Source organism: Nylanderia fulva, unplaced genomic scaffold (genome assembly GCF_048542155.1).
Source record: "Nylanderia fulva isolate GAGA-0341 unplaced genomic scaffold, ASM4854215v1 Scaffold40, whole genome shotgun sequence".
Classification (NCBI taxonomy): Eukaryota; Metazoa; Arthropoda; class Insecta; order Hymenoptera; family Formicidae; genus Nylanderia; species Nylanderia fulva.
The window spans coordinates 1597783-1617320 of NW_028190477.1; the positions used below are offsets into that span (position 1 = coordinate 1597783).

Here is a 19538-nt window from a genome sequence, read left to right on the forward strand (position 1 = left end):
TAACTAGCAGAGAGCATCAGCAATGCAGCCTAATGGTCCACTTTAAACGAACGCGTGCTCGCATTCCATTTCCGCGGCATGTGTGAGCTAACGCATACTGTTGCAAGCATGTCTTTACGTCTTTACTTGCGTGCAACTGCATAAATTGCATTGCGCAAATAATAGCGAGGAAAGTAAAAGGTGTAGATGTGACCACTGTATTTTTATCACATTGTTTTTCTTACAAAACTTTTCGGCCTCTTAACTGTTTGTTATTTATCTTAGTGCATTATAGTGCATTTAGCAATAGTGCATAAGAAATTATATACTAATTTTTTAATTAAAAAATCCACTCGCGACGATGTACTGCAATTTAAAATTTATTTGGGTGTAAATTGTTAACAAGTTTCATCGACAACTTTCGAAACGAGACACACACCGCAAAGTTTTCGTAATTCGTAATGAGATAAATATGAAAAATTACACTGCTAGATTAACGTGAATTTTAAATTGGGAATAAACACATCGGTATATACAATATTTAAGATGTACAGATGAGAGATTCTCACACGTGAGATTTCGCGATTCTTCTTACGCGAATGGATGTTTTTATTACATCTGGTAAAACCGGTGGGATTAAAAGGTAAAGAAGAATACTTGAAGGGTACTTGAAAGTGCGTGCGCGCACGCGGTCGTATCTTAAACTATAAAACTCTCAACCGCGCGGAGGATTACGTGGAGACGATTACGCTTTTACGCGGCGATATAGTTTATGATTTCCGCGATGAACTATATACACTTTTCCGAAACTAACACACACACATGCAATACAGAGAGAGAGAGAGAGAGAGAGAGAAAGCAAGCCCGAGAGCTGCTATATACATATGTAGGTCAAGGGACTTGGGTGGATGCGAGAAAGTTCCGTGTTTCCCTTCCCTTTCCGGTTTACGCATCGTTTTCATTGCCTCGGCCGTTAAGCTTAACTGCGGACTTTTACAGCGTCAGCCTGCATAAAAGCGCATACGACATTTTATGCGCGCTCGCGCGTAAAATCGTCCGTAACTTTTCGCGGCCGCGGAAGGGAGGAGAAGAGAGAGAAAGATACGGGGGTGGCACTCGCAATTTTTTAATTTCCATCTCGGCTACTCGACTCGCGTGCGTTCGCGCATTTTTTCGCCGACGCATTTTCTTTTTTTTCCACGAGAGGAAAACGCGCAAGAGCGTATTTACGGAACGGACGATAAAAGTGTCACGATCGCGCAATTTACGAAAAAAAGCCTCGCGCGTGTTGTACGATAATATTTAAAAACTATTATTTCGCGTTATACGCGAATTTTGCATTATTATTGTGGTGAAAATAAGATTCGCTTGTCAAAGCGTGTTTATAATCATCATTTTGCTTTTATAAATTTCTGTCGCCAGATAATTCTATAGTAATTATTTTTTATGTTATAATTTGACATTATAGTGTTTAGTTAAATTTAGAAACTCATCTTCTCCGAAATTATCGTATACCTTGTAGAGTTTTCGCATTATTCTGCTTCTCCGATATACACGGTATATAGAAATTTTCGCGGCGACTCACACCCGGTAACTGCTGGATGCAAATACGGGGGAGTATCGCAAAAACTCCCTAATGCGAAATTTAATTCTCGTCGGGCTAGTCGGGGAAGCAGCTCTCTCGCACAAAGCCACAGTATCTCTGATACCGCGCATTTATCAAGGCGCGTACCGCCGCAATGACGTACAAAACTGTGCGTCCGCGCCAGGTAATCTCATAAAAACTCGTTAATACAGTAAAAGCGCGGAAAATGGCCGCGCGCAGCGAAATACAATTACTCATTAGTCGAATCCCATTGCGTCGCTGCTCTCGCGACCGGAAACACTCGGCCGCGCCGAATCAACCGTGACGCGAAGGGCTTTGAAGTTCGCGTTCGCGTGTGCGACACGACGGTAATTAACCGTAGAACCGAGGGTTATTGGCGCAGTCCCGAATGCAGTTTCGAATACGCGTGCCGTTTGTTCGTTCGTGCATTAATGTACCCTCTTCTCTGTAGCAAATAAGATTTACTTCCTCGCGGCCGCGTTAACAACCGAGACCCCTGCTCGGTAATCTCCGTGTTTTTTGCCGAAAATTTTACATCGTGAATGATACGCTTCATAATAAAGTATCAAAAAATTAGAACTAATTGTACAACTAAAATTAAAAACAACTCAAAGTGTCCTTTGAATTGAACATTTCTGTACGAAATTGTATGTCCTGAAGAGAATAATTAATCAGTGATTAATATTGGATATTATATAGCTGGTTTCTTCGACTCAAATCAGAATGCATTATGACCAAGATCGATTTTAGTTTTGCGGTATCGCGAAACTCGATGGAGAAGACCATTGTCCGTCAAGTGATCCGGATCTAACGATAGCGTTGCATAATTAGATTCTATTCTCTAATGCCCGTGACTAATCAAGGTATTATCATCGGCCGTATCTGGTAATTACGCGATCGAAATTACCTATTCTCTCGTTATCTCCGTTGTGTCCTTATCGTGCGCGGTATTACGCTTTCGTTCTATCTCGGTCCCTCGAAATGCCACGTCGTCGGCGCGAGAACCCTCTTTCCAGCGAACGGCGGCTCCATTGTTGCGCGAACGCAAATCCCGATAAATCCACCTGACCATCGACAAGCCACGCGTGTCGTCGAATATGGGTTGCCCGTAATACATGTAGCTGTTATCTCGTAGACCTGATCGCCGTTTATGTAAGTGGCGCGCAATAATAATAGTGCGACATGTGACACTGAGAGGACAACATTTCTGAGAAACTCGCTAATGTGGGATTTTTTCATAATTATATACGATGATGGCATTGTCGAAGATTTTATTTAATTTTAATTAGATGACATTTATCTCTATTCTGGTAAAAAAAAATTTTTCTCATTGATGTGACATTTATATATCTATTTGATAAATTTTTTTTCATGTCGTGGAAAATTGCATAGCAATTTATGTATATATATGATCTGCTTTGTCTTATCGTGCGTTTGTATACGGAACGTGTCTCCGATGCGATCAACGTCGAACGTGCAATTATGCACGTTCGTCGAGCAGACCCATTCCCACTTTCTAAGCCGCGGGATTTCGAGAAGGGAGAATCATTTAGGGGCATGTGTGAAAGCTCTCGGGTGCAATTGCATTTGCAGAGACATGCTATTTCTCCAAGTAATAATCTATCCATGAGATTCCCACGGCTTTTAGAAACTCATATTCATTCCGCTAATTGATATTCATATTCCGTGGGATATTTGCAGAGAAATGAAAATAACGGCATGTTAAATGTGATAATATAAGACATTTTAGAATTCTGATATTTGCTTATTTTAACATGCCTGTTTTAACATGCATATTTGATTACGTCCTCGTACATGTGAGGTTTATTTAAAGTTTTATTATTATTTATATGTAGATTTGTGTTCTTTGCCTTTTCTTTTCTCCTTCTCTATTTCCTTCTTTATATATCTTAAAAAATTAAATTATTAATTAAAAATATGAGAAAGTTGAAAAAATAATTAAAGAATAAAGAAAGAGTAGGCGATTTTAAAAATAAGTTTGATATAATTTTTGATATAAAAATGCCGGACCAAAAAAGAGAAATTGTAACACAATATATAATCTCAAATATCTCCTAAATCTCAGAGCTAAATACTATAATATACTTTTGCCAAATTATGTTTACAAATTTATGAACGGCAGACTCTGTCTCTCGCCAATTTGACCTGAATTCAAATGCAAAGTGATCTTTACGATCATCGAGAGATCGCCAAGAATGCATATGTGATTTTGTTAGTATTTCTAATACGATCTAGTCGGCCGTGGAATTATTTGCAGTCATGGTCACTACATCGTTCATTTTCCAGCGGTCTACACTGTTGACGATATCGAGGATGCGATCATAATTGCACAAATCGCAGCCGCAAGACGTTTTCATTATTTATGCACATGTGTTGTTTTTGATTCAAAGAACATAAAAGTTTAACCGCAATCATTAATTTTATACACATTGCGAATGCAAAGACGATTTAAATTAACTTTTATTTCAGGAGCTGTTTTATGTAAATCAGTTTATGTCAATTGAATATTTATGCCGTTTAAAAATAGATGATTCTATTTCAAACATATTGTTCTGATGTATAATATTATTAGTCTCTACATAAAAGATATCACTGTAGCGATTATACATGTATATATTTTTTCCTGAAGTATCGAGATTAACAAATAGACGTTAATTTTCGACTATTAAATTACATTTAATTTCCGATAAAAAATAAAAAATATAAGTAAAGCAAGTATTTTGAATCCAATCTTCTTTTGAACAATAACCGAATTCTATTGCACAAGAATGTTTAGCAACTCGTTTATTTTCGTCTATTGCAATTGGCAATGCAATTATGCACACTCGTCGTGGCGAGACGCGCTCCGCCTTCTGAGACATACCGGAGGTACGAAACGCGAATGCAATCGAGGCCTCGGGTCGAGGCGCAGTTCAACCTCGGCTCGGTTAAGTACACTTTATTAAGCATGCCATCTGCACGTTGCGCCATCCACTTATGTGGTAAATGGAATTACAAACGCATCCCTAGCTACGGGATCCCAGGTTGCGGCTCACACCTTGCGTTCACAATGAGCGCGCATAGCATCGGGCTTAATGTTATATATAGCAACATGGTAACTGAATAATGGCTCGAAATTCGTAATCGGTAACGACGATTGCCGTCGTAAAAGGTTTCAAATGAAATAGGTAGGATTTTTTGGGTATAATGATAAAGAGTATTTATTTTGTACGCGAAAGCATTTTATTACAGGGGAGATTCTTTTGTAACCGATACGTACGTCATATTACCATTTCAATCTAATCTTTTGATACCATTGTGAATGCACTGTTCCCCGATGGAACGCCAATTCTCGGTTGAGCGTGAGTCACGATTTTCTGACGGATTTGATTGATCGCATTGTGGTTGCAGTCCACGTTGCAGAAAATCCACATAAAAGAGAAAGCGTGGACTAGCTCGGCTACAATGATTTAGAGCGATGCGGGCGCGGGCGATTTTGCTGATAACAAACTTTTACTCGCTTTATTCAAGCCGGCCGCGCTCGTTCGCGATCTCCGCGAAATCGATGAAGAATTTATCGAACGTGGTCACGAAGCCCGAAATTCTGCGGCACGGCCGAATTCGGATGAATATCTCGGGTATCGAGATCGGCGAATTATTCGACTGTGAGAGAGGAGCCGCCGTTTATCAAACTCGGCTTGGAGGGGCGCATCGTTGCCCGGCCGGCATCGAAGACAGGCTTGATGATTTATTAAATTGCGGCTGCCAAGCGAGACACAAGAGGAGAGAGAGAGAGAGAGAGGAAAGTATCTATTAACAACGAGCGCAGCGAGATGCAACGTCTTTACGGCCTCTTTTTCCAGGCTGAAAAAGGTTCGAAGACAAAATTATTAAAGTTTGGCGTATATAAACGAGCATCTTCGATGTTTGCGCTCGTAGTTCGACGACTATATGAGTTTCCGGTAAATATCGCCGCGTCCGTCGAAGCTGATGAAAAGAGACTTGTTTACTCGCAGCCTGCTGATTTTCGAAGTACGACGCGACGTGCTGGCAAAACTCGCGAGCCGAGAAACATCCGCGTAAAGGGCTCCGTGTACACAAGCCGGTTTTCAACTCCCTTTTATCAGTGGGATGGATAAATCCTGTTTGTGCGGGAAAAATACAGCACGAGTTCAATATAATCGGTATGATATTGTGAGAAAAGAGACGGAGAGAGAGAGAGAGAGCGAGAGAGGGAGGAGAATATAAATAAGAATAACTTTGTTATTTTTACAGATTTTTCTCTCTCGCCCGTTTATTTATCTTTCGGTAAAGGAAAGAGAAATTCATTTTTAGAAAAAATATGTTATTAGCATTGATTTCCAAAAACTCGGATTCACTCGTGAACGAAGAGAATAAAATTTACACGGATACATATATATATATATATATACATATCTTAACTTCTGATGTGTATAAGTTAACTGATTACACGTATATCTTCGTAATTATTTCACCATGAAATATAGATGCAATATTCCCGCGCGCACGAGGGAGATTATTTAGGTGCATCTCTCCAGTTGATTTCCCACGATATACGAAAATTTTCCGGGGAAAAATCGCTCGTCGACGCTTATCTTTCGCGCACACTGTCCGTGTCATAATTCCGTACTAAGCGAGCCCATCTTTCCTAGTCCGCGTTGTGCAAATAGCACACCGAAAGTTTCCCAGCGCCGCTGCGGCAGCTCTGAAACAATAATTAATTAGCTGCCTCGCAGGTAGGCGAGGCGTGGCAAGGAGGAACGATGATCGCAGGTGTTGCACGTCGGTAACGACGATCCGTAGAGACGTATAAGCATTCCCGACAAAGGTAAATTGCAGATGCTGTTCCTCGTAATCGGAAGCCAGTCTGTGCAAGTCCGATCCTGAATTTATTTGTCGATTAATGTGGCATTTGACCATTTGTTAAGTGTCTGTACAGGGTGTCTGACGTAAAGTGTCACACCGAAAATATACAAGCAGATCTCGTTATTTGGAGATGATTTTTCCTCAGCAAAAATATAGAAGTATTAATAATTTTCGAATTATAAGCGATTGAAAGTAAAGGTTTTTTTGCAAACTAAGCCTTGTGAAAATAAAATATTAACAAAACCACATTTTCCAATTAATTTCAAGTAGAGTTTACTTTAATAAAATTTTAATTTAAAGCTTAGTTATAAAAATATATGATGGTAAAAATTAGGAACATCCAAAAAATGATGGCCTCCCTCGACATTTTTGCTGAGGGAAAATCATCTTTAAATAACGAGATCTACTTGTATATTTTTGGTGTGACACTTTATGTCAGACATCCTGTATATTGATTAAGCTTTGGATAATTTAGCAGAGATAATAACAAATGCTTAATTATGAAATAATGTTATGATATTTTTAATTTACATCTTTTTATACATTTTTTAAAACATTTGCTAATGTTCTTTTATTAAGAAATTATCTCAGCGAAATGAAATATTACGTAATGTATTGTATGATTGATTTCGATATATATTGAAGCTTTCTGAGAAATTGTGAAACGCGCTCTGATACCATTCAAAAATGGCTACCGGCAAAACAGGGAGCCGTTTCTCGTTAAGGAAGCCTCATGTAATCCTTGGCGAGAAGCCACCTCGAGATCCATCCAGGACGCAGTTGGTCCTCTGGATCGATGTTGACGACAAGGCCAATCGACCATTAAGTATATCGCAGGTCGCGCGCAAAAAGAACCGTAGGCAATCAATCTTCCATATGTCGAAGTCTTGTAGACGCTACCTTGCGTCTCTCATGATGACGGGGAGGAAAACAGGGGGCGAATGTCGGAGGAAGAAACGTCGCAGGACGACCAGAATCTTGGGCGTCGTCGGCGCAAAAAGTTGTCAGTCCTCGACGATAAAAGAGATAGTCTAGGGGTTCGGAAACGTTCTCTTGCACTTTGGCAATTCGCGCGACGAGTCGAGCAACATCGATTTGTCTCCCGACTCGAATCGAACGATCGAGGCGTTACGGTAGTTAACGGATATCTATGTCTCTGATTGCAGGTAGCAGCGAGGAATCGAGAGCCGGTGGCGGTGATCCTGGAAAGCTGGGAGTGAAGAAACCGAGACCGAAGGCCTCCTCGCCGAACAGGCAGGGACCACAGCAGTGTCAGGTGAGTTGCGATTCAAGTCAATTTTATTATTTTGAAAAATAAGAATGAAATTCTGAATAACGACTCGTGGCAAAGAAGTAGAATAAATATTATTTTACATTGTCATTACATAATCTCAATTATATAATAAATAATAAACTTTTCTATATTTTCTTCTAATTACGCTTTTGATGGATCAATATTATTTGCGACGGTCTAAATGGATATTTAGAAATATTAATATAATAATTATGATGAAACGATATTGATACTTGTTACACGATCCGTAATAGGTGAACGTTGCGGGATACAATGTCATCCGAATTTCATTCAAATTGGCTTTATCAATAATACGACTGTTTATATGTATGCATTGAAAATGTTTATGCAATTACTATCAATCAAAATATCTAGCAACCGTGACAAGATCGAGCGTATTTTATAACAATCGGCACATAGAATTTCTGCAAAACAAGTTCTTTCTAATTTAACAATTAATTTTGCTTCACAATTATACAGAGATATATATATACTGGTATATATCTCTGTATAATTGTGAAGCAAAATTAATTGTTAAATTAGAAAGAACTTGTTGTTTCTTATATATATATATATATATTTCTTATACAATATATATATATATATATATATATATATATGTAAAAGAAAAAATATTAACAATTTTCAATGAGCTATATCCCCCTTGGTGAAAAAAAATTGTGGTCCATTATTAATAATTATTCTGCGCAATGCGTACATTCATTTTGCCGTAATAAAATTATTCAGCTTTAATTATCCTGCCATGCCAGGAACATTATTTTTAAATATTCTCTTGTGTACATTCTCTTGTGTAGCTTATTCAAATTACGTGTATTACGTGTATAATGTAACTACGTTCTTGACGAGTACGTCTTTTTTGCCAGTACATTTTAATTAAATCTGGAATCACTCGCGGAAAAATGATGAAAGCGCGTACCGCGCTCGTACCGACGTTAGATAATTGTCTGTTTATGTTGATTAAAAGTTGTCTGAAATAAAGTTGCTCGCGCGATTCGAAATTTGATCCGCGCACTTCGCAACTGCTCTTTAATTTTATTCGCGCAACGAAATTTCGTAGCTATAATTAGCTTCTTTATAACGCGTAAAATATAATGGATAATTTATCGATGCGGACACCGTAATGCGTTTCGCGTTTAAAGACCCTCTCTCGATCTTTCCTCTCCGGCGTTTTTTTCTCCATTTTATTCGAACGGTTAGCCTCTTTTCGGGGGCACGCAACGACAAAGAGCATTTTCACGGGAAAGAACGAGGCGACGGTTCGTTAGCGACCGATCGAGTTAGACGACCACGATCGATGACCACGGGGGTGTGCTCGAAAACCGTAGCGCGAGGCCACAAAATTCGTGCTAACCCGCCCCATTCTACCCCGCGTGTTTGCCCCCTATCCATCCCTTTCGCCTGCGGTCAGAACGAGTCGAAATGGCGCCATCGAACGCTAACGACGCTGACCCACTTTCCGCTTTGCGCCGGCGCGCTTGTTGCCGAAAGCCATGACTCGCGGAGATGCACTCGCATCCGTGACGTGAAATCCGGATGAGCTTTCGCACGCAAACGGCATTTTTACGACGGTCCTTCGAGTTCGCTTTATCTCGATTTGTGTAAAAGTGCCTTCAAATTTTTTTTACGCCGTACTTATTATATGCAAACTCTCTGGTGTCAAGCGTGAAGTAGCAATTCGAGAGTCCTTTCATTACCTCCGTAAAATGCTTTTGCACTCATCTGCATATAATCTGCAATTTAATATTTTTCTTTTAATTCGCAAGATGTATATGAAGATACATCGTGCATAATCAAATGATCTATATGAAAATGTAAATATATCGCATGCGCGCGCGAATAAGATAAAGACAAACTTTAATCCCGTGTACGGACTCGGAATTAACGCGACTGCAATTTGCTTGTACGCGACGACAGCATGAAATGGCAGCGTTAGCCTTGATTCCAGCGCGCGCCTCAATTTCCTTCTTCCAAGCCCAACCCCCTTGTGACCCACATTAAGACGCACCGGCGCTGAAATGTTCGAGGCGGTTGTCGGCGCTGTTTATACACGCGGTACACGCGCCCGTGCAAGCGCCGTCGTGGCCGTGTGTGGTGGAAAGGCTGTTGAATATTCAGGCGACGCGAGCCTCGAGCAGGCAGAACAAACAAGGCGCCCTCGTGATGTAACACACGAGCGCGATATACCACCCGTTCTCCTCGTTCCACCGCGCCGTCTGTGCACTCGACCGATTTAGGCGCGCCTCGTAGTGGTATTTAGGAGCTAACCCTTTCAGCACCACCTTCGCTGATTGATCCGCTTTTCTCTACGTCGAATCTCTCGCGGCGTCTGTGTATCGTTCGAAAGGCTTTTGACCGAGGAAAATCGCTTTGCTCCTTAAAGCACTCGCGCACGTGGATACATTCTCGTATTCTTGGAATTTAACGTCTTGATATCTCGGTCTATATATCGCAGAGAATTTTATTTACTCGGTGTATTTAATCTCGACGCGAGAGATGAGAGAATTATACAGCCATCTTTGACGCTAAACTTGCGACGGGAATACGCGTCGCGTCGTGTCTAAGGGAGAACTCTCCTTCAGATCTACTGTCTTCGCGACTGATCCTTTGCTTCTATCTCCTTCTCCGGTTCTTGTTCTTCTCTGTAAAGGATCATACGCTCTACCTCGGGCCATATTCCCTCGTTCATATCCTTCCCATGTGGCGTTACTCCTTGTCGCTCGCGTCTCTTGCTCTTTCATCTTCACTACTTGCTCTCCTTCATCTCTGCCACTTCCTCTGTCGTCCCCTTCTCCCGTCGCTTCGTCTCTTCTCTTTCTCCGGCGCGTAAGCCCCCGACAGCCAGGAGCAACCCCTCGTGTGCCTTGTTACGTAATTAAATGACGGTCCGCCTGACTTGTTGACAAGCCTTGTCGATGTATCGAGTTAGCGACGAATTAAGTCCGTCCGCCTCGGCTCGATTATGGCTCTCGGATATCGACGCGATCATCGAGGAAGGGGGAAAAGAGAGGAGAATATTCGAGAGAGAGAGAGAGAGAATGGCCTTTGCAGCAGCGCAGCTTCCGTGACGCTAGGTTGTCTCGCCGGAAATAGATCGTTATTCATTAAAGGACGCTCGTGGAATTTTCCTCGTCACGATGGGCTCTCTGTACCGCCATAATTTATACGCCAATTATCGTGCACGCCATTATGCGCGAGACGGTCGATTAATGCTGCGCGACGCGAGATAAAGTTTTTTAATGCACCCTTATGATCGCTCGCGATGCATCAACGATTCCCATTTTAACCCTCTGTTACGTGGCGGCGCAGCCCGGCCTCTCTCTCTCTCTCTCTCATAGAGATGCCATCATCTCTCTATACTGGATGCGGCGCCGGCGCTGCGTGCTAATTAATAATTCAAACGCAACACGTCGAGCATTTTATACCTTGTACAACAACGCGGCAGATTGCGGACGATGACGATATTGAAAGTTTGAAAATCTGCGGGATGGCGGAGAATAATACATGCGATTATTAATCGTTCCGCTGGCAGCTGATAGTAATTCGCGGCAAATGTGAAACACATTTGCATTCGCATGAGATTTAATAAAACCAAAGTCTCCTATTAAGTTTCATATGAGAATTTAATTCGCGTTTTAGCATATATGTATATAAATCATCGAAAGGACTATTGTTATTGCAATTATTTAATCCGAAACATTCGTTGTGTAATTGTAAAAGCAAACGGTTTCATACCATTATGAGGCTGATGGAATCGCCGATGAACTCGCGGAGCGTATTGATTTTTCGCTTCGTCGGCTGTACATTAAATTATTAATTAATCAAACCGGATCATGGTACACAGAAACTCGGGAAAGTTTTGTAATAATTTCAATAAGCGAGTGCATTTTCCCGAAAAATATAGGCAGGACGACTAATGGACGACACGCGATAATCTAGAGTCGAGGAATGGAATTAACTGATTGAGCTAAACGAGATTAGATGACTTTGTTATGTTCGCGTTGATTAGACCGCAATTTTTTTTCTGATTTAATGTCTTTGTTTCGTTAACCTTATCGATTCTTATAATTTCATCACGCAATCTTCTGATACTTTAGCTACGAGAATAATCTGCCAGCAATTTACAATTATTTTCATTAACACGATCGCGAAAAATATAATCTTTAATTAAGATGATTCGAGAAAATCGATCTATGCATTCCTCAAATTCATCGTATATATATATATATATGCGCATCGAATACACACGTGTGCATGTGCTATATCGATTATTATTCCAGACACAATGTTGGCACAACATTCGCGGGTCGTTAATTAAGTCGATTTCAATCCAAGTTGGTGGTAGATCTACGCGCAGCTTATCCCGTTACGTTATAGTTTCTACTCTAGTTCATTGCTCTTGTTGTCGATCCTTCCCTTCACTATTCCGCTACGTTTCATCTCAACCATATCTCCTTAGTTACGACCAAGAGACTCGACTCCGTTCCGCGTCTGACGAAAACTAGTCGTTACTACTGTGCGCGAACCGTATTACGTTGTGCGAAAACATTATTATTGTCTATCTTGAATGGACGCATATTGATGATAATATTGTATTATCTGATAACGGTAATTTTAATTTATACATTCATATGTATGTATATAAATTATTTAAAAAATAAATTGAAATATATATATATATATGTATGTACCATATGTTATATAAATATATTTTCAACTTCAATAAAATTAAATATTTTTAATATTTTTATTATGTTTTATGTATCTCAATATTTATTGATTTATTGTTGTGGGAAACTTTTAAAGGAAATCTTGAACAGATGTATACTTAAAAGTATACATGTATAATATATATCCATGTAAAAAATATTCGCTATTAGAATAACAACAATGATTCTCTCTTACGTTAAAGACGTCTTTCTCCTTCTGTTCTGCATATAAAGCTTATAATATTTTTTGATTTTAATATTTCTTTTCTTTGTTCTCGCAAGAGAAGTATTCTGCTAGTCTTGTTATATCTGTCTTTCGCGAGAAGAATTTGCTGGTAAACGAGCGACTCGGTACGGTCGCCCTTCGCAACACAATGAAAATCTCGAGCGGTAACGCGATTTCCTACATTCCATTCATCGCCCTTTTCCCTAGCAACGTGGTCTGTTCGTGCATTACTTGCTCGCCCCCGACTCTCAAACGGAAATAATATCCTCCCGCGCCATCATGACGGAGGCTTTGTGTCTTTGCAGCAGCAGCAGGAGCAATGACGGCACACCAAGTCTCTTCTTCTCGTAGGGTCTGCCCTCCTCATTATTTACGGAAGCGCGAGTTTCTCGTCTCCTTACCGGCTGCTCGTAATAAGATGCACTTCTTTAAAAGATTCGCCTGCCCGGAAGCGACAAATTGCATTCGTCTCGCGGCCTCGTCCCCTCGGGGTTACGCTACCACTTCCAGCCTCTGTTGGAAGAAAACTCGAGACGGGACGCGAACGTGGTTAGCCGGAACAAACGTTAACCGGATGAAACCGCAGATACATCTTACCCACGAGTCACTCGGCGACTGTTCTCTTCAGCGAGCTTCAAATAACGAAGTAATCTCGCTCGTCTCGTTCTTCTTCTTCGCTGCGATTCCTTCTTTTCGCTAGGTGTCGACGCCTCGTGGTTAAATCATTATTGCGACGCGAATTATGCTATATACTATTTTCTTCTGACATTTGTTCTTTGTACGTTTATCTCGTAAGAGAAATCTAATATAATCTTTTTCACACTGTAATTGGACGAGAGTTATATACATATTTTTCAAGTCATTCTTTTTTTAATAGAGCTTGACATAAACTATTTCAAAAATTATTTCTTCAAATTAATTATCAAACTGAGCGAAGCAGGAATATAGAGATCCAATAGAAACCGCTTTCGAATAAAAAGCTTTGCGAACGTAGTTCTCTGGAAACTTGAGAACAGAGTGTCTTCACCGTCGATATATGCGCAATTTCACATTCGACCTCTAGCCGTATTCTCATCTCCGAGTGGAAGCGCGGCCGCGAGATGAACGTGGTTGGCCGGAACGAGCGTTAAGCGGATCTGCCGATCGATGAGGAGAGTTGCCGGCTTAAACCACGAATCACCGGTTGCCCCATCGACCACCAGCTAGCTCGGTCCAAGTGTCCTCTGTCTCCCGCGCGCAACTCGTCTCCGACCGTTCCCTCTTAACGAAGTATCAATGTTACCACCCGCGGGATTACGTATTCAGGGCCCACTGTTGGTCGATGTACATTGGCGGCTTCGACTGCAGTTGCGAGGAAGGCGGGGAGCGATAGCAGAGGCCAAGAGTAATGATGTTTATTTAGCTCTTAAGGAGAAGAACCGCACCGGGGGCGGAAAATAGCGGGTTTTGGCATCGGGGATGATGGGTAAGGGACACGAAAGAGGATGCTGCGACCCCATGGTCCTCGTTCTCTCTTCCCTTACTTCTTCTCTCTCTCTCTCTCTCTCTTCCATTCGTATATATGTTTCGTTGTCTCTCCTTCCTTCTCCATCTTTCTCCGCTCTCTCGTTCTTATCTTGCCATCTGTCATTTCTATCGCCACCTCTCCGTCACTCCAACAAAGTTCCTCTCATCTTTCTCCCCGGTCCTCGCCTCGTAAATTGAAACTCCCGTGTGTTGGCGTCCGTGCATCTGGAGCTCCTTAGGAGTTAAGCTACGCAAATTAGATTTTCTGCTTAGGAGCCAGAAGTACGATTCCCCTTCCTATCCCTTGGCACTGGCCTTTCCTTCTTCCCTTCATCCCCTAGCTCCTGAGAGATCTTCCCGAGACCGTGCGCAAACGTTCATCTCTTCTTGTGAATATATACGTCTGTCGTCTCTATATACGTCCCCCAGATGTTCGCGTTTCTGTCACTTCTGGCTTTTTTAATTCTTCTCACTGTAGTTTTCACGTCCTCTTATCTCCACCCCGAGCTTTTTCCGTCTCCTCTTATCTCTCCCTCCACTGGTCTGCTTCATCTTCGGTCAATATTATCCGCGACGCGTCAGGAACGTCTTAATATCTTCTTCTTTAATCTGGATTTGCTCCTGGTAGCAGAAGCGGCGTAAAGTTTTTCTATCTATGATCCGGAAATTTCTTCTGTCACGTTGAAGAGTACTTTTCGTTTTCTCGAGAACGTTCGTTATGTACGCTCGTTACTTCATGAAATGGAATTTGTTGTCTGTTTGCTAAATCCTAGCAAATGTTTGCCGACAGACTGTACCGTTTAAGCTATACGTGAGTCGTCATGGCAACCGTGGCTCATCGTTAAATAGTATCGCTTCGCATGAGCGCTTGCAAGGATTCTGCAGAAAGTTCCACCAGATGTCAACAAGTTTGTTTTTTAACATAAAAGTCAATAAATCTGTCTGCATTCATTTTTGCAACCGGGTTTACAGTTCAATAATATGACAGTTTGTACAAGATTTTAAATATTTTTCATATATTTACGTTTTGCTTGTAATATTATTGAATCGTGTAAAAAAATATTAGCTACTGTAGCTAAATTTGAAGTATCCCTATATTACATTTGAAATTTAAGCAATGCAACTAAAATTAATATATAATAAGATTAATATTTTTTATCGTAATTAAACATATGTTATCCTTCTTGTGGCTGTCCAAGAACTAATAGCATCGAACTACGCAGAGTTGATATTCACATGTTCTTCTCTTAAGCTCTTCCGTGAAGCAAGTGCAGATTTCTTAAGTCAAAAGAAATTTTTCCATTTTCGGATTTCCGATATCTCTTCAGCTTTTTCGTTTCATCGGTATCACCGGTGACCCGTGTATCTCGCGTGTCATCCGACGAATGGAAAAAGCAGTGAAACGAGCGGCGGAAAAGACTTTTCCGATAATGGAGGCCCCGGAATCGTGCCATCGCACGTTCACCGCGTCGTCACGTGGCGCGTCGGCGGCGGGAGCAGGTGCATTGGAAATTAATTTCGGCTTAATACCGCGCCGCGTTACGCCGGCACCGCGAATCCTTCGACGTGACGACGAATTCCCGATGCCCTCCCGAGACGTGATATTCCGAATCTCGAACGTTGGATTCCTCGAGCAGGCCATTAGAGCGAGTTTAGCCACATCCTATACTTTTCGCATTATCGATTCTGTTTGCAAAGTAGCTACGGTCCGATCAATATACATATCTAATCGCTCGATTTTTTCCTTCTTTTAATGCGGAGATTTGCATTATAAGAACTTAATCTCGGTTCAATTTTGCGATAGCATGGAAGAAAAAAATTATTTATGACAAATTAATTATTTGGAATTAATAATCCTGCATTAATAAAATGTTTTAAAAAATGTGATCAATTTTTTTATTGGTTTTAAAATTATGTAAATATTTGAATATTTTTTTCCACTCAAAGATTATTTTGCGGAATAATGTCCACGAGATTATCGCAGTTTATTTGATCTTTTTTAACTGTGCTACACTTTCGCAATGATATCGCTTCGTTGCATTATGCATGGCATTCGGAATAGCCGAGATGCTCGCAATGAAAGAAGCGGAGAAAGCAGAACGAATTTACACAACGAATAGAAATGTTAACCGTTTCTATCATTTCATGTACCCGCGGAATTCGCACGATTTTCCACGACGGCAAACTCAACGCCTATTCGCACGAGGCGTTGAATTTTCAGTTGGAACATTGGCCGCGCTCAATTCCTCGGTCTTTGGCTTCCTGAAATAGTTCCTGAAATAGTGCGCGACCCCGGGAGGCGCGTATAATAAACCTAATTCCACATACTTAACGGGCATACCATCTCCGAAAGCGGCGGTCGCGCCATGTTAAATCTACGAGTAATTTCTCTACGTAGAAGTACCTGCAGTGATACGACGATCTCTTATTCTTTAATAGAACGGACGATAATAGCCTCATTTATCAGAGAAACATTAACGGCCGCGAAATCTTTGCCATCGGCGCTCCATTTCGATACTTTGAAGCGAGAGTAGCCAATTTAATTCTGTGACATAAAGGTAAAATGGTCTTTAACATCTCTTCGTGTTCAGATTTATTTCAGATAATAAACCTGGATTTAATTTTATCAAACTTAAAAAGGACATTTTGCGAAAAAAATTCTTCTAGAACAATATGTTTAATGAAATCAATAATTTACGTCAGATGAATAAAAAATATTTCTGTTGTTTAACAATTCTATCACGTGAACTTTTGACATATGAAACGATGCCGGATTAAAGTTAATCCATACTAATATCAAATGATTGAAAAGTCGTTTTATAGTATAAATGCATTTATTGAATTGAATTCTTATCTCTTTATTGTAAAGTGATTTTACTCTGTATTTCACTATAATGCATTTCAAACTATTTATCAGTATTTTACTTGAATATATTTTTAATAATAAATAATAAATATAGTTTTATTTTTTAGACATTATTATTATATAAATTTCAATAAAATTAAATTTGTTAATTTGATGGAAAAACATTTTTTTTTTATTTTGAATTATCACACATATAATTAGCGTGTATCACAAACATATTTTTTAACAATATATTTCCCTTTTAAAGCGTTGTCACGTAGTGCTTGATTATGGCTAGAACGTTTCAGATATTTATTTCTAGATGTTTATTTTATGTTATTTACAAACGTTTGACTTGAAATTGGATCTCGAGAGACCTTGCTTTGCGCGAGGTAAAAACTATAGCACGAGTGACGTCGAATGCGGAAATTGCGAAATTATTCTTGCTGACGTTGTTGGACGTAATAATTATGGGACAGTAAACTTGCGAATACGAAGAAGATTCGCGTGTATATATGCGCCGCGCGATATTCACCCGGTATTGTCGTCCTAATGTCCGTCATAAAGTGACGTCCTCGTTTTACGAGGGTCATGCATGCTAATTGAAAATCATGCCACGCTCCAATTTGTCGCGCGGCTTTAAAACGGGATACGCGGCGTAACTCTCTCCCTCACATTTAGCGTCGCTAATAAACTCGGCGAGAAAGAAATGACACCGAAATTTAGATAATAATCTCCAAGTTTTTGCGCATATCGTAATATTCGAAAGTGATGTACAGCTTGCTCGGTGGCAAATATATATATATATATATATAATCGCGCACTGTTGCGATTCGAGAAACATCGCGTGTAATTTTCATCGATTACAATATGGCTGTTAAAACGAGGGCTGTTCCTGTCTGTCGCAGGTCTGCGGGAAGGTGTTCAACAACGCATCGGCGCTCACGAAGCACAAGCTGACGCACAGCGACGAGAGGAAGTACGTGTGCACGATGTGCGGCAAGGCGTTCAAGCGGCAGGACCACTTGTGAGTATAAATTAGATTATCCCTCGTTCCAAATATTAGCAAAATATTTGCGAACATCTGGCTGAAATTTTTGAAACAAGTTTTTCCGATAGCTGGAAGATAATTGAATGCAGCCAGCTATAATTGCTACATGATAATTGAGTATCTTAATCTGGATAGCGAGTATCTTTTCTCACGCTATCTAAGAGAATACTCGATTAAATGCACTACTGATATCTGTTCGTGTAGAGAGAAGCGCATTTCTTTACATTATTACAATGTATTTATAATTTAAGTTTATTACTGTTAAAGTCTATGCTGTCACTCGTCTTTGATCTATTCTCGCTTATTTCTGACATTTGCCCTTTCCCTCTTTCCTCACACTAATCATGATGAAACGTATTACGAATCCCCTGTACTATATAGAACAGAAATGAGAATAACACTCGAGCCGAAGCTTAAAGGAAAATGCTGATGTTCGCGGAACTGAGCCGTTCATTATGTTCATCAAAGTCTCTCGACGTTCCACTTTGGCAATAGTGTACCAAGAGATATATATCGACTTATATATACACGCGCGCGAACATATGCACGTGTGTATGTTGTATATATGTATGTATAGATATATATATATATGTGTGTGTGTGCATCTCTCTGCCTCTTCTTTGCTAGTATGCTCGTAAGAAGCCTTCTAAGCTGTCTCGGAGTACCTTCTTAAGGTTGGTAGTTGGAGAAATTTCTACGCATAGGTATGCCGAAGTAACCCCTTAGATACTTCCCTGATGTAATGCCTGGTTGTCCGGATATTCGATGGGAGAGCGGAGCTCTTCGTATCGGCACGTACGGGTATTAGAACTTCCATGAATTTACGGTGGTAATAGTTATTGCCAGAAAAAGCTCGTTCGAAGATATATTTCTCTCTGTACCGCATCACATATCTTTGTCCATTTAAATTAATTTAACGACGAAGAGTTCATAGCTATTCGATATAATTATTAATTATTTTTCAATCAAGACAAACTTGATGTAAATAAAATCGGAAAGATGTATAATGCATTGAAATGTAATGAAAAACGTCATCTCGCGAGTTGGGATTTTTACCTTGGAAGCTTCTTGAGACGCGAATGTGGAAAATGGACAGGCGCAATATAGGAATCGGGAACAAGAGGCGAGAAAGAACGGAGCACAAAGAGACGGGCGATGGAGGCGGACTATATATAGAGCGAAAAGCGACTAAGGATTCAATTCTTGCCGAGAACGGGGCGAAGGAATAACGCGGAATCAATAGAGGTCGGTCTCGCGACTCCGCTTGGTTCTCGGTCGCTGTAGTGTTGTTCGCAGTCGAATGCCAAGTTGAACTCGTTGTATTTTTCTCCGAAAGACGGATTTCGAAATCCTCCCTTGTATCCCTCCCTCCCCCGTCATGCTCGGATTCGTCTTCTGGTCCATTCTGCGCGCGCGG

General features: G+C 40.5%; 1 protein-coding gene across 5 annotated transcripts in view; it reads left to right on the forward strand.

Moving 5' to 3' along the window:
• LOC114936466 (uncharacterized) overlaps positions 1–19538 on the forward strand; it is a 283336-nt gene that overhangs the window by 183933 nt on the left and 79865 nt on the right. For all 5 annotated transcript variants that reach the window (XM_085486143.1, XM_085486139.1, XM_085486140.1 and 2 more), the window contains 2 exons: positions 7639–7748; positions 17979–18097. In XM_085486143.1, coding sequence (XP_085342269.1) covers positions 7639–7748; positions 17979–18097 — 229 coding nt within the window. The remainder of the gene's footprint in view (positions 1–7638; positions 7749–17978; positions 18098–19538) is intronic.